This window comes from Podarcis muralis, chromosome 8, assembly GCF_964188315.1.
Source record: "Podarcis muralis chromosome 8, rPodMur119.hap1.1, whole genome shotgun sequence".
In the NCBI taxonomy this organism is placed as follows: domain Eukaryota; kingdom Metazoa; phylum Chordata; class Lepidosauria; order Squamata; family Lacertidae; genus Podarcis; species Podarcis muralis.
This window is the reverse complement of record NC_135662.1, coordinates 1191585-1204619: the sequence shown is the minus strand read 5'-3', so window position 1 is coordinate 1204619 and position 13035 is coordinate 1191585. Positions and strand designations below refer to the sequence as shown.

At 51.5% G+C, this 13035-nt stretch overlaps 1 protein-coding gene across 1 annotated transcript in view; it reads right to left on the bottom strand.

Annotated features, from left to right (window-relative positions):
• The window catches only part of LOC114600140 (cytochrome P450 11B, mitochondrial-like), a 20045-nt gene extending 7010 nt beyond the window's left edge, over positions 1–13035 (bottom strand). Inside the window, exons 1-7 of the mRNA XM_028735960.2 lie at positions 12503–13035; positions 10595–10750; positions 8313–8512; positions 6806–7009; positions 3791–3945; positions 1494–1657; positions 793–871 (exon numbers count right to left, since the gene is read on the bottom strand). Of these exons, the coding sequence (XP_028591793.1) occupies positions 793–871; positions 1494–1657; positions 3791–3945; positions 6806–7009; positions 8313–8512; positions 10595–10750; positions 12503–12762 (1218 nt within the window). The 5' untranslated portion in view covers positions 12763–13035. The remainder of the gene's footprint in view (positions 1–792; positions 872–1493; positions 1658–3790; positions 3946–6805; positions 7010–8312; positions 8513–10594; positions 10751–12502) is intronic.

Below are 13035 nucleotides of genomic sequence, written 5' to 3'. Positions count from 1 at the left end.
GATGCCCGTGAGTTCCAGCGTTAGGAGAGAGGGAGGAAAACTTTTATATTTCCCCTTTCTCCATGCCGCAGCTCCACATCTCCTCTCTTGCCTACTCTGACTGACTTGTCAGGGTCTCAGGCAGAGAAGGGTCTTTCCCATCACTCTGCCACCCAAATCTGCTTTGAGTTGGTAGAAGCCAGAAATGGCGCCACTGACCAATGGTCCTTCTGCAAGGAGAGGAATGGTCTGGGCCAAGGCAGCCTTGATCACAATATCTCTGATGGGGGATAGAACTGTTGAAGATTCATTCCCTGTGTCTGCGGTCATGGGATTGTTGTCTATCACATGATGGTGTATGTTTTCATTCCACAGAGTGGGAAGTGACGGAGACAGGATGTTTGTGTTACTGTGTTCCGTGAAGTGGGACTATTGTCCTTTGTTCTTTCTTTCTTTGCTGTCTGATGCTAGAGAGAGAGGGAACCATGTTGCAGTGCTCCGTGTGTGTTTATATGTAAATAAAGTAGATTAGCCAAAATGCTGAGTTGCTGAGGTGTGTCATGCAAGTTGCGCAGACTCTGCGGATCCCTAAGTGTGCCGGTCTCTGTTGGCATCGGCCACTGTGATGTTCGGGCTGAAGAAAGCTTTTGAAGCTCCCGAACGATCGACCAGGAGGAAGAGAACATGCCAGTCGGGCATGTGTCTCTGCCAGGGTCCTACTCGAGTGTAGGACGAGCTCCTGACAAGAACAACAAGAATCGGCGTGGGATCCTGGCTGATGGGTGGTGAAGGGAGTCTGCAAAGGACACTCACCCCAGCTGGCACACAGTAGTTCTGAAGCACCACGTCCCTCATCGGGTAGCGCTGCACTGTAATCCCCACAGGGTAGAGCCTGCAAGAGAAGGATGTTGTGGCTTCTCAAAGAAAGTGGAGGAAGAGAATAATAGCATCATAGAATGTAGACTTGGAAGGGACCCCGAGGGTCATCTAGTCCAACCCCCTGTGAGGCAGGAATATATATTTTTAATTTTAAAATTTATTCATTTTCAATAACAATCTACCAATTAAGGACAAATTAAATCAAATCCAAATTACAATAACCACAATACACCAATTATATATTCCAATTATTAAAAAATTGGGACTTCCCATGTTCCAGATGTCTAATCGTCCTCATTCATGTCTCTGAATTTGCGGCTATTTTTCAAATTCAAAACTAATATTATCCATCCTTATTCACAGTCTCAGGCAGGAATATTTTGGCCAACATGGGACTTGAACCCACAACCCTGGGGTTAAGAGTCTCATGTTCTACCAACTGAGCTATCCCAGATTAGTACCACCAGAAGTTGTTTCAGGAAAGCCATTCTTCATGCAGCTCATTGCTAATTCCTCTTCCATGAGCTTCCCAGTCCAATCCCAAGCTAGTCGTTTTCATCCACCCTGCCCACCCCACAGCCACCTTGTGGGACCCATTTCCTCGCCAGGCATGGCACCCATCCTGCCCTCCTTACCTCAGCGTCTCCTTGATTGCTCCCTTGAGCAACGGCATGTCATTCATCACCTTGGAGAGCTCCCTGGTTGAGACCGCAGCAGCCTTGACCTCTTCCCGAAGGGCAGTCTGGACTTGTGGGTTTCGGGCCAGCTCAAAGAGGGTGAAGAGCAGGGGCATGGCTGTCTGGAGGGGGGGAGAGAGAGTCAAGGGAGGAAGAACCTCCTCGGACTGTGTGCCCCCCTCCCCCAAATAATGGGAAGCAACTCAAACAAAGCTCCATATAGTTAAAGCTCTGGTTTTCCCAGTAGTGATGTATGGAAGCGAGAGCTGGACCATAAAGAAGGCAGATCGCCAAAGAATGGATGCTTTTGAATTCTGGTGCTGGAGGAGACTCTTGAGAGTCCCATGGACTGCAAGAAGATCCAACCTCTCCATTCTGAAGGAAATCGGTCCTGAGTGCTCACTGGAAGGACAGATCCTGAAGCTGAGGGTCCAAGACTTTGGCCACCCTGGACTCCCTGGAAAAGACCCTGATGTTGGGAAAGATGGAGGGCACAAGGAGAAGGGGACGACAGGACGAGATGGTGGGACAGTGTTCTTGAAGTGACCAGCATGAGTTTGACCAAACTGCGGGAGGCAGTGGAAGACAGGAGGGCCTGGCGTGCTCTGGCCCAGGAAGTCATGAAGAGGCGGACACAACTAAACGACTAAACAACAACAAACAAGGTTTGTGGCTACCCCTGCCTCATGTGGGAGGGAGAACTAGTGGATGAAGAGGAGGTGGAAGACAGGAGGGCCTGGCGTGCTCTGGTCCAGGGGTCACGAAGAGGAGGACACAACTAAACGACTAAACAACTCAAACATGCAGTTGTGCTAGAACTGGTGTTACATATTCAGACTGTCTGGTCAGCAATTTGGTTGCCAGATTCTGAGCCCACTGCCGTTTCTGAACTGTCTTCAAAGGCAAGCCCTACTTTAGCAAAATATGAAACCATAGTTAACTGAAAGCTTCCTAATTTGTTGTCTTGCACAAAGAGAAGAGTAGGTTGCATATGTGTCCAGAAGTCTCATTCATATTTCAGGAAGATAACATGCAAATAATCCAATTCTGGCCATTGTGTTCCGTGGAGGTTACAACTAGGAATATGTAATAAGGATTGTGGCCTTCCAAAGTGTAAATGCTGCCGCTACACTCATTGTTATGAAGAGATGGATGAAAACCACATGAAATGTCACTGGTAATTGTAATTGGTAGAGATGAGCTGCTTTCAATGTATAAAGCATAATATCTCTTCAGTAATGTAATTTCCATGTTGATCCAATTGAATCTCCGAGTCTTCATACACTCCACATTAAATTATTTTCTTCCTCATACCTGTTTTATATATTATAATACTATCATTCATTTTTATGTTGATCTTTTCTGTGAACCGCCTTGAGACCTCTGGGTATTGTTGTTTAGTCGTTTAGTCGTGTCCGACTCTTTGTGACCCCATGGACCAGAGCACGCCGGGCTCTCCTGTCTTCCACTGCCTCCCGCAGTTTGGTCAAACTCATGCTGGTAGCTTCGAGAACACTGTCCCACCATCTCGTCCTCTGTCGCCCCCTTCTCCTTGTGCCCTCCATCTTTCCCAGCATCAGTGTCTTCTCCAGGGAGTCTTCTCTTCTCATGAGGTGGCCAAAGTACTGGAGCCTCAGCTTCACGATCTGTCCTTCCAGTGAGCACTCAGGGCTGATTTCCTTAAGAATGGAGAAGTTTGATCTTCTTGCAGTCCATGGGACTCTCAAGAGTCTCCTCCAGCACCATAATTCAAAAGCATCAATTCTTTGGCGATCAGCCTTCTTTATGGTCCAGCTCTCACTTCCATACATCACTACTGGGAAAACCATGGCTTTAACTATATGGACCTCTGGGTATAGGGCGGTATATAAATCATCATCATCATCATCATCATCATCATCAGAAGGACACATTGACAAAACCCACTGAAGCCAGTTTAATGGTCTCAGCCTTCTGCTTTTCCAGACTAACAGTGACGTGGTCTCTGGCACCTTCCACAGCAACCGTTTTCGTAGCTGGAAGCAGTCAGTGGGGGGCTGGCCAGGTGGGAATAAGCCAGCAAAGCAGGGGCAGGCCTTACAGGACCCCTTGCAGGGGGTCCCAGGCTCTCCAGTGAAGGCTGGGCCATATGTCCCATCTGAAACCAAGGAGACCCATTGCTGCCGGTCAACGTGGCCAAGACTAAGCTCAAGCACCACCCATGGTTTGGCCTGGTCTGATGTTCCTGATGTGTTTATGGGGTGGGGCGCACCCACCGTGTCCACGCTGCCTGCCGTGAGCTCCGTCATGTTGGCCTTGATGGAGTCGAGGGGCATCTCCTCTTGCAGAAGCAGCTCGGCCATGATCCCGGAATACTTGCGGGGCTGCCCCAGGCAAAACTCCTGGTAGATATTCTGTATGCACTTGTCCGCTGCAGAAGCAAGGAGAGAGAGGTGGGGATCAGGTCCAGGCGCAGTGAGAAGCGCCCCACTCTCAGTGTAGCCTTATTAGACTTTACCAACTGGTGGGGTCTGCGTTGCTCCCGGGAGGGAGGGAGGAAGTCAAATGACACCGAGGTTGATTCAGAGAAAGAGTTTATTCTGCTTTCCGGATAGCAGAAGGCACTTGCTTGGTCAGTCCACAGCAAGTCCAAAGAAATGAGAAATTTCATGCAGTATATATATCCTCCAGGCACCCTCTCCCCCCTTCCCCAGGAGTTCAAGCATGTCAGCTTATACACGTAAGTTGACATCCATGACCATAAACAGTTGTTCCTGTTCTGGCACTCTTGACCATAAAAGGTTGTTCCTGTTCCTATACTCTTATCTTGGGGCAGGAGGTCACCAACTCCTGGCGCCGTTCCCGGGTCTCTTGTCAGACTTGACAAGGTTTGTGCGTCTTTGTGGTCTTTGTGGTCAGGATGTAAGATAAGACCCAGACGTGCCATCCCTGCTCTACTGGAACTGGCAAGGCCACTCATTGCCATCACAGACTGATAAGGGAGAGGGCTTTGAGCACTTGTTTACACAGCTGGCTTTTCTGTTTATACATTGACTCAAGCTCAAACTTCCTGAGCTTGAAAAGCTCAAGTTAATGCATTTTAGAAACGCTCCCTTGGAGGAGGAAAAATGGGGATTTGGGGTCAGTTTCAAACTGACTGCACAGAAACCCATTCCTTCATCAGCCTTAGAAAGAAGCCCACATCCAGGCCAGGGGTGGCAGGCAGGGAGCCCAACAGCAGGTGGCGCCAGAGAAAATGGAAGGCAGGGCCGACTCCAGCCGAGTTTTGCCCCCATCCTCCTCCATGGTGGGTTCCAAAAGGGGCACCGCTGAGACTGGGGGGGAGGGAGGAAGCAGACAGGAAGCGCCACTCTCTGGACTGGCTGTACGAAACATGGGAACCAGGCAAGTGGCGTTGGCTGAGCACAAACTGAACCCAGGCCCCCAAAGGCACCCAAGGACAAACATAGCACATTGGGACCCCAGGAGCTCCAAGGCCATGGCTGTTGCTGAACGGGTACCAAAATGAGGAATGAGATGGTTCCCAGCAACCAGTGAGGAGCCTCCTCCTCACACACCAGAGATGGGCACCAGTGTGTTGGCAGCACACAATCTCCTGGAAGTTAAGGGAAGCTAACAAGATCAAGCTTCAGGCCTCCACTGCCTGGTCCTGAATGGGGCAACTGTGCCCCTGAAGGACCAGGTGCGCAGCCTGGGAGTCATTCTGGACTCACAGGTGTCCATGGAGGCACAGGTCAATTCTGTGTCCAGGGCAGCGGTTTACCAGCTCCACCTGGTACGCAGGATGAGACCCTACCTGCCTGCCCACTGTCTCGCCAGAGTGGTGCATGCTCTGGTTATCTCCCATTTGGACTACTGCAATGCGCTCTACGTGGGGCTACCTTTGAAGGTGACCCGGAAACTACAACTAATTCAGAATGTGGCAGCTAGACTGGTGACTGGGAGCAGCCGCCAAGACCATATAACACCTGTCCTAAAAGACCTACATTGGCTTCCAGTACGTTTCCGAGCACAATTCAAAGTGTTGGTGTTGACCTTTAAAGCCCTAAATGGCCTCGTTTCAGAACACCTGAAGGAGCGTCTCCACCCCCATCGTTCTGCCCAGACACTGAGGTCCAGCTCCGAGGGCCTTCTGGTGGTTCCCTCATTGCAAGAAGCAAAGCTACAGGGAACCAGGCAGAGGGCCTTCTTGGTTGTGGCGCCCGCCCTGTGGAACGCCCTCCCATCAGATGTCAAAGAGATAAACAACTACCTGACATTTAGAAGACATCTGAAGGCAGCCCTGTTCAGGGAAGTTTTTAATGTGTGACATTTTAATGTATTTTTAATCTTTGTTGGAAGCCGCCCAGAGTGGCTGGGGAGACCCAGCCAGATGGGCGGGGTACAAATAAATTGTTGTTGTTGTTGTTGTCGTTGTCGTTGTTTCCTTCTCTCCTTCTGCTTCTTTGGAGGACAGGAACTCCCTGCCCATTAAACTGTGCCTGTTAGATCCCTGGTACTAAGTGGGGTAACTGAGCCCCTGAAGGACCAGGTGTGTAGTCCGGGGGTCATCTTGGACTCACAGCAGTCTGTGGAGGTGCAGGTTAATACTGCCTCTAGTGTGGCTGTCTACCTGCTCCATCTGGTACACCGGCTGAGACCCCACCTGCCTGCGCACTGTCTTACCAGGGTGGTACCTACAGTGGTACCTCTGGTTGCAAACGGGATCCGTTCTGGAGGCCCGTTTGCAACCTGAATAGAATGCAACCCGCATCTGCGCACACGCGGGTTGCGATTTGCTGCTTCTGCGCATGCACATGATGTCATTTTGCGCGTCTGTGCATGCGTGAGTGGCGAAACCCGGAAGTATCTGTTACTTCCGGGTCGCCGCAGGACACAACCTGAAAACGCGCAACCTGAAGCAAACGTAACATGAGGTATGACTGTACTCTGGTTATCTCCAGCAACCGCAGCCTCTGCAGCTAGCCTCTCTGTCTCCATTGCCACCAAGTGCCCCTTGTCCAGTGCCCACTGCCAGCCCTCGACTGGTCCATCTAAGGTCAACTCACGCAGGCCCAGGACCATGAAGCAGGGACTGTGTCACATTCCTGCTCCAGACAGCGCATGCTCCCTGCATGCTTAATTCCAGCTCAAAGGGGAATGGAGCGCTGCTTGCCCTGCCACCCACTCAAACCAAGCCATGCAGCTCAGCCGCTCCTTTGCACCCCACTGGGTGCGGGGGAGCCACTGCCCCATGGTCCTCTCCCCCCGATGAGGGATCTGGGGCTCACCGTGCTTAAAGATGGCGTCCCAGGCCTCCATGTGATCTCGCCAGAGCTTGTTGTTCACCCAGCGCATGACCCCGGGCGGCAGGAAGAGGAGGGGCAAGGTGGTGCGCAGCATCGTCTCCACGGTGTCGATGAAGTGCTGGGACTCCGGATTGGGATTCTCGTCCAGGAGGCCCAGGCGCTGCCCATACAAGGCGTAGCTGCTGGCTGCAGGGATTGGAGGAAGATTGGAGGTTAGAGGTCACAGGAGAGGGAGTGGGGGCTTTCCAGATGCACTTTCTCATCCCAAAGGAAGGAAGGAAGGAAGGAAGGAAGGAAGGAAGGAAGGAAGGAAGGAAGGAAGGAGCGTCCTCCTCCACAAAGTTTCGAATCCTAGGCAATATTCCAGGGGAATATTCCTGCGGAACTCTCTCCCACAAGAGGCAGTAATGGCCAACCACCTGGATGACTTTAAAAGAGGGCTAAAAAAAATCATGGAGGAGATGGCGATCAATGGCTTTGAGCCACGATGGCCAGGATTTGCCAAGGGCAGCAACACTCGTGAATACTAGTTGAACCGGACCATGGGTTTTTGTAACTTTTCAGGATTATTGGCTGCCTGATTTTCATCGCTGAATATATTGAAACCTGGCAAGACTTTAAAAGTGAGCAAACTATAAAGCTTGTATTTTTCTTGTTTACCTAAACAGTCTTTGTTAAGAGGAAAACTTAAATGGGATAAAAGTAACCCAAATCTGAAGACAGAAGTGCCTGGCATGCTCTGGTCCAGGGGGTCACGAAGAGTCGGACATGACTAAACGACTAAACAACAAATCCTAAAGCAACCTTGGATATCGTATTTATTCTAGAAGGTTATGCAACCTTGTCCTAAATAAATAATAATAATAATAATAATTTTTATTTATACCCCACCCTCCCCAGCCAGAGCCAGGCTCAGGGAGGCTAACACCAGTAAAATTACAATAAAAATATAATGGGGGGGGGGACAATTTAAAATACAGGTTTAAAAGTAGCCCATGGATCAAAACCATAAGGAGAGGGAAAACATAAGGGTCAAACCAAAGGCCAGGTGGAACAGCTCCGTCTTGCAGGCCCTGCGGAAAGATGTCAAGTCCCGCAGTGCCCTGGTCTCTTGTGACAGTGCTCCACCAAGTCGGGGCCAGTACTGAAAAGGCCCTGGCCCTAGTTGAGACCAGTCTAACCACCTTGCGACTTGGGACCTCCAAAGTGTTGTCATTTGTGGAACTTAAGGTCCTCCACGGGGCATACCAGGAGAGGCAGTCCCATAGGTACAAGGGTCCTAGGCCGTATAGGGCTTTAAAGGTCAAAACCAGCACCTTAAACCTGACCCTGGACTCCACCGGGAGCCAGTGCAGGCTTCTAGAGATAAGTTGCAGGTGGGTGGTGATTTTTCAACTCTGCTGAAATAGGTATTGGCATTCTTACACAAGTAAGAAGAGGAGAGAGAATAACACACACACACACACCCCCCCGCCGCAAATGCCCGTACCTTCCAGGGTGAAGCGGAAGAGGTCGTGGTAGAGGTCAACCGTGAGCGAGCGCCGTGCATTCTTCCTGATCAGCCGATGTATGGACTCAGCAAAGTCCTCGGCCACCGTGTTGAGGAAGGGCAGGAACTTCCGGGTGCCCACGGGGCTGATCACCTCTTTGTTGAGGATGAGCCGGTCTGAGCGCCAGTCCTCCCCGTTTCTGCGCGGGAAGAAGGCCCCAAAGTGAGGTAGGAGACTCTGCGCCAGGAGTGCTTGGCTTGGCTTCCTGTGCAGGGACTCCATCCCCCACCGCTGATCCTCGCTTGCCCCACCTTCCCTCCTGGACCTGGCACCCCAGTTACCACCCTCCCATCACTCAGAGGTAGCTCAGTGGCAGAGCATCTTCCTTGCATGCAGAAGGTCCCAGGTTCGAGTCCTGGCCGCATCTACAAGAAGGGCTGGGAGAGGATCCTGCTCTGAAATCCTGGAGATCCACTGCTGCCAAAGCTACTTCCGCCCTATGGAGGAGGTGGGGTTGTGCAATTGGGGGGATTTCCGGCCGCATCACCCCCTGGCCGGCCAATCAGCTGGCTCTGGGGGCATGGCCTGCCCTATTTAAGGCAGGACGAGGCTGGGGATCTCCCTCTTTTCTGCCTGCCAGCTGTTCCTGCTTCCCACCCTCCCACCCTATAAAGTTTTCGTTCCTTGACCTTGCTATGGACCTCAGTTGGTCGCCATTGAGGGGCCTGGTAGGAATTTTTCCACTTGGCAAACTGGCACCAGCCACTTGGTTTTCGCCCACCTCGTAGCAACTCGTCACAACTTTCTGGGTATTGGCGATTAGGCATTGGTATTGCTCTGTTGATGGAAGAGGGGAGGTATGGCCATCACCTGCCCCACATATTGAAGGGTAGTCCGGTAAAGGATTCCGGGGGGCGTGGCCCTGTCCGAAGCCTGGGGAGGTGAGGGCCTAAGGCACGCCCCCTATTGGTGACCCTGGGGGAGTTCCTAGTTAATGTGCATCAGCAGGACTCCCCCTACTGGTGGATAACCTTTCCTGGACTTCAGGCGGACGGGCTGAAGCCGGATATAGTCGGTTAGGACCAGTGCCTAAGCCAATACTGCTCATCACCTGTAACCAATAAAGTTGTGGCCTTATCTAGCCCATTAACCTTCATAATTGTGTCATTATTTCCACTGGGGATGGGCAGGAACTCACCATGCAACCAGTGCAGCCACTGGTCTGACTCAGTAGAAGGCAGTGCTCCTCCCGCGTTCCCATTCCTGCCTCGGAGCTCAGCATTGCCTCCACATATTCGGAGGGTACCTGAGGTCCTCTAGACTCCAGCTCCCATCAGCCTCAGGCAGCATGGCCGGTGGTCAGCCATGAAGGGTGCTGCTGTCCAGTAACACCAGAAGAGCACTTGGGTTGTTCTGTGGAAGCCACTTTTAACCAGAGGAGCTGAGATTCAAGAGGAGGCAGACGGGTCTAATTTCAAAACCATATTGGCTCTGGTGCGTTACAGCAGCAGGGACTGGGAGAATCGCAGAGCCACAGAAAGGACCAACCACGAATGTCATCTAGTCCAACCCTCTGCAATCATAGCTGTCAGTTTCCCTTTTTTAAAGGGAAATTCCCTTATTCCGAATAGGTTTCCTCGCAAGAAAAGGGGAAAGTTGACAGCTATGACTGCAATGCAGGAATCTTTCACCGAAAGCGAGACTCGAATCCACAACTCTGAGATTAAGAGTCTCATGCTCCATCAACTGAGCTAAGAATGCTTTGAAGTCATTCTGACAAGGGATGAGAACCAGCGTTCCTGAGACCCAGTGCGGTGTAGTGGTTAGAGCAGCCTTTTATCAAACTTGAGTCCCCAGGTGTTGTTAGACTGCAGCTCCCATCATCCCTGACCACTAGTCCTGGCAGCTAGGGATGATGGGAGTTGTAGGCCAATAACATTTGGGCACCCAAGTTTGAGAAAGGCTGGGTTAGAGTGTTGGGCTAGTCCTGGAGAGACCTGGGTTCGAATCCCAACTCGGCCATGGAGCTCACTGTGTGGCCTTTGGTCAGTCACTGCCTCAAAGGGTGGTTGTGGAGATTAAATGAGGAGAGGAAGAGGAACCATGTACCCACACGGTCCCATAAATAAATAAATGGGAAGTTATCCCACTGCATGAGGCCATCCCAACCATCGGGGGGGGGGGGGCACTGGGTGTGGGAAATGCAGAAGTTACGCCACTAAAGTAGTTCCCGATGCCACGTCCAGCAGCAGCAGCAGCAGCCCGCCCTTCCCTCACTCACAAGAGGAAGACTCCGCATTTGTGGTTCCGCAGCGTGCGATGGGCGATCCACGAATTGATGCCCATTCGGCGTGGGAAGATCCCCTCGGTCTGGAACAGAACGGCAGCGTCGCGGGGCAGGAGCAGGTGGACGGAGTCGTAGGTGCCCAGCGTCTCCCTGCCAAGTGGGACGGAGTCAAGCCCTTGAGATATGGACACCCCCCCCCCCCCAGACTGCCCCTGCCAAATCCCAGAAGCAGAGTGCAGCTCCGGAAGTGCAGAATAAACAGAAAAGTTCTCTCTCTCTCTCTCTCCCCTGTCTCTCTCTCTCTCTCTCTCTCTCTCCCCCCCCCCCTCTCTCTCTCTCTCACACACACACACACATACACACTGCCCTCAACAGAAATCTCTGCCCTCAACAGAGGGCTGATTCATACATGCAGGTAGTAGGGTGTTGTTGTTTTTAACTGGCTTGTAGAATGTACTAGCTGGTGGGTCTGCATCGTTCGGCAGCTGTGGGGTTACCGTATTTTTCTCTCTATAAGACGCACCAGACCACAAGACGCACCTAGTTTTTGGAGGAGGAAAACAAGAAAAAAACTATTCTGAATCCCAGAAGCCAGAACAGCAAGAGGGATCGCTGCGCAGCGAAAGCAGCAATCCCTCTTGCTGTTCTGGCTTCCGGGATAGCTGCGCAGCCTGCATCCGCTCCATAAGACGCACACACATTTCCCCTTACTTTTTAGGAGGGAAAAGGTGAGTCTTATAGAGCAAAAAATACGATAATTCATTTGAGTTGCTGAAATTGCCTCCCTAGGGAAGCCCAGCCAGCCCCAGCCTCCAATCCTTTTAGCAACCTTCTTGCAAGGTAGCTTTTTAAGGAAGCCTGTTGGGTGTTCTCCTTTGGAAGCAATGCATTTGAGGAAGCATCACAGAGCGACTGACAGAGCAAGATCCCGTGCGGAAGACCATTGAGTATAAATCCACCTCCATTGGGCTGTTAATGTGTGAGTGACCTATTGCCGCACAAACCCACACTAAGGCGGCCGTCTAATACTGCCTGATGCTGAAATCAGGTCTAGGAGCTGAGCGGTGACTCAGACGGAGACCCTGGGCTGTGGTCTTCCAAGCGCAAGCCATACATGGCCACGCAAGCTCATGCAAGTTTTAAATGGCTCACTATCACACTCTGCCTCAAAATTTTGCATTGGTTAATTTGCACAAATACTGTTGCCCATAAACAGCCCTTGTTATGGGACTGGAGTCTGAAATGGGCTGAAACCCACAAGACACTTTCTGGGCACCAAAGCCCTAAGATTTGGCACGGACAGAGTCCAACCAACACGCCCTGGTTTCTGGAAAAAGACGGAAATGGGCCATTTATCCCCCTGTCCCCCAGCAGAAAGCGTGTTCCCACACACATCCCACACTTTCCAAAGTGGTTCTTCCCCACATTTCCCCCTGCAAAAAGTCTGGGGTTTGTTTTTAATTTAAACTTTGATTTAAACGCGAGGTTATTGTTTTCTTGCTTCTGGTTTAACTATTTATTTGTGGTTTTATCTTGCATTTTAATCTAGCAAATGGCCCTGAGATCTCTTGGTGAAGGACATGTACAGTGGTACCTCGGGTTAAGAACTTAATTCGTTCCGGAGGTCCGTTCTTAACCTGAAACTGTTCTTAACCTGAGGTACCACTTTAGCTAATGGGGCCTCCCCCTGCCGCCGCATGATTTCTGTTCTCATCCTGAAGCAAAGTTCTTAACCCGAGGTAATATTTCTGGGTTAGCGGAGTCTGTAACCTGAAGCGTCTGCAACCCTAGGCACCACTGTATATAAATCAAATAGATTAAATTAGATTAAATAAAACTCTAAGATGCGTCTGAATTGCTTCTGCATAAGAGTGTCCACCTGAGAGCGGGTTTGGAACTCACCTGTAGATGGGCCCCAGGTTCTGGAAGTTCTTCTGCATGATGTGGTGGAAGTTTGGGAAGCTGTTGGTCCTCCAGAACTGGTACAAGTTGACCCAGGCGTTGGGGCTGCTGCGGGGGATGGCCTCAAAGGGAAGTGCCCTGGAGATTGGTGGCTTTGGGGCCACGGCTGGCGCCACAGAATGGCGTGGCTGCCCCGAGCAGAAGGAGCGCAGAACGCGAGAAGGAGCAGACCGGGGGCTCATCTGACCGCAGGCTCCCATCTCCCCTCCCCTGCCTTCGCAGCACCCTAGCAACCTCCTAGGTCTTCTGGTTCCTCTCCAAGTGCTCTCCCCCGAGGAGGAAGAGAGCGAGGGGCCTTATAACCCTGCCAGGGCCTCCCCTGGCCAAGGACACAGCGCCATGCAAGCGCACCTCCTCCCGGCCGTGTCAGAAATGATGACATCTCCATCGGGGACACATCCCTCTCCGCACTCGCTGCCTGTGCACCAACCTGGAACGCTGAATTCTCAAGGCAGAAGGGACCTCAAAGGCCG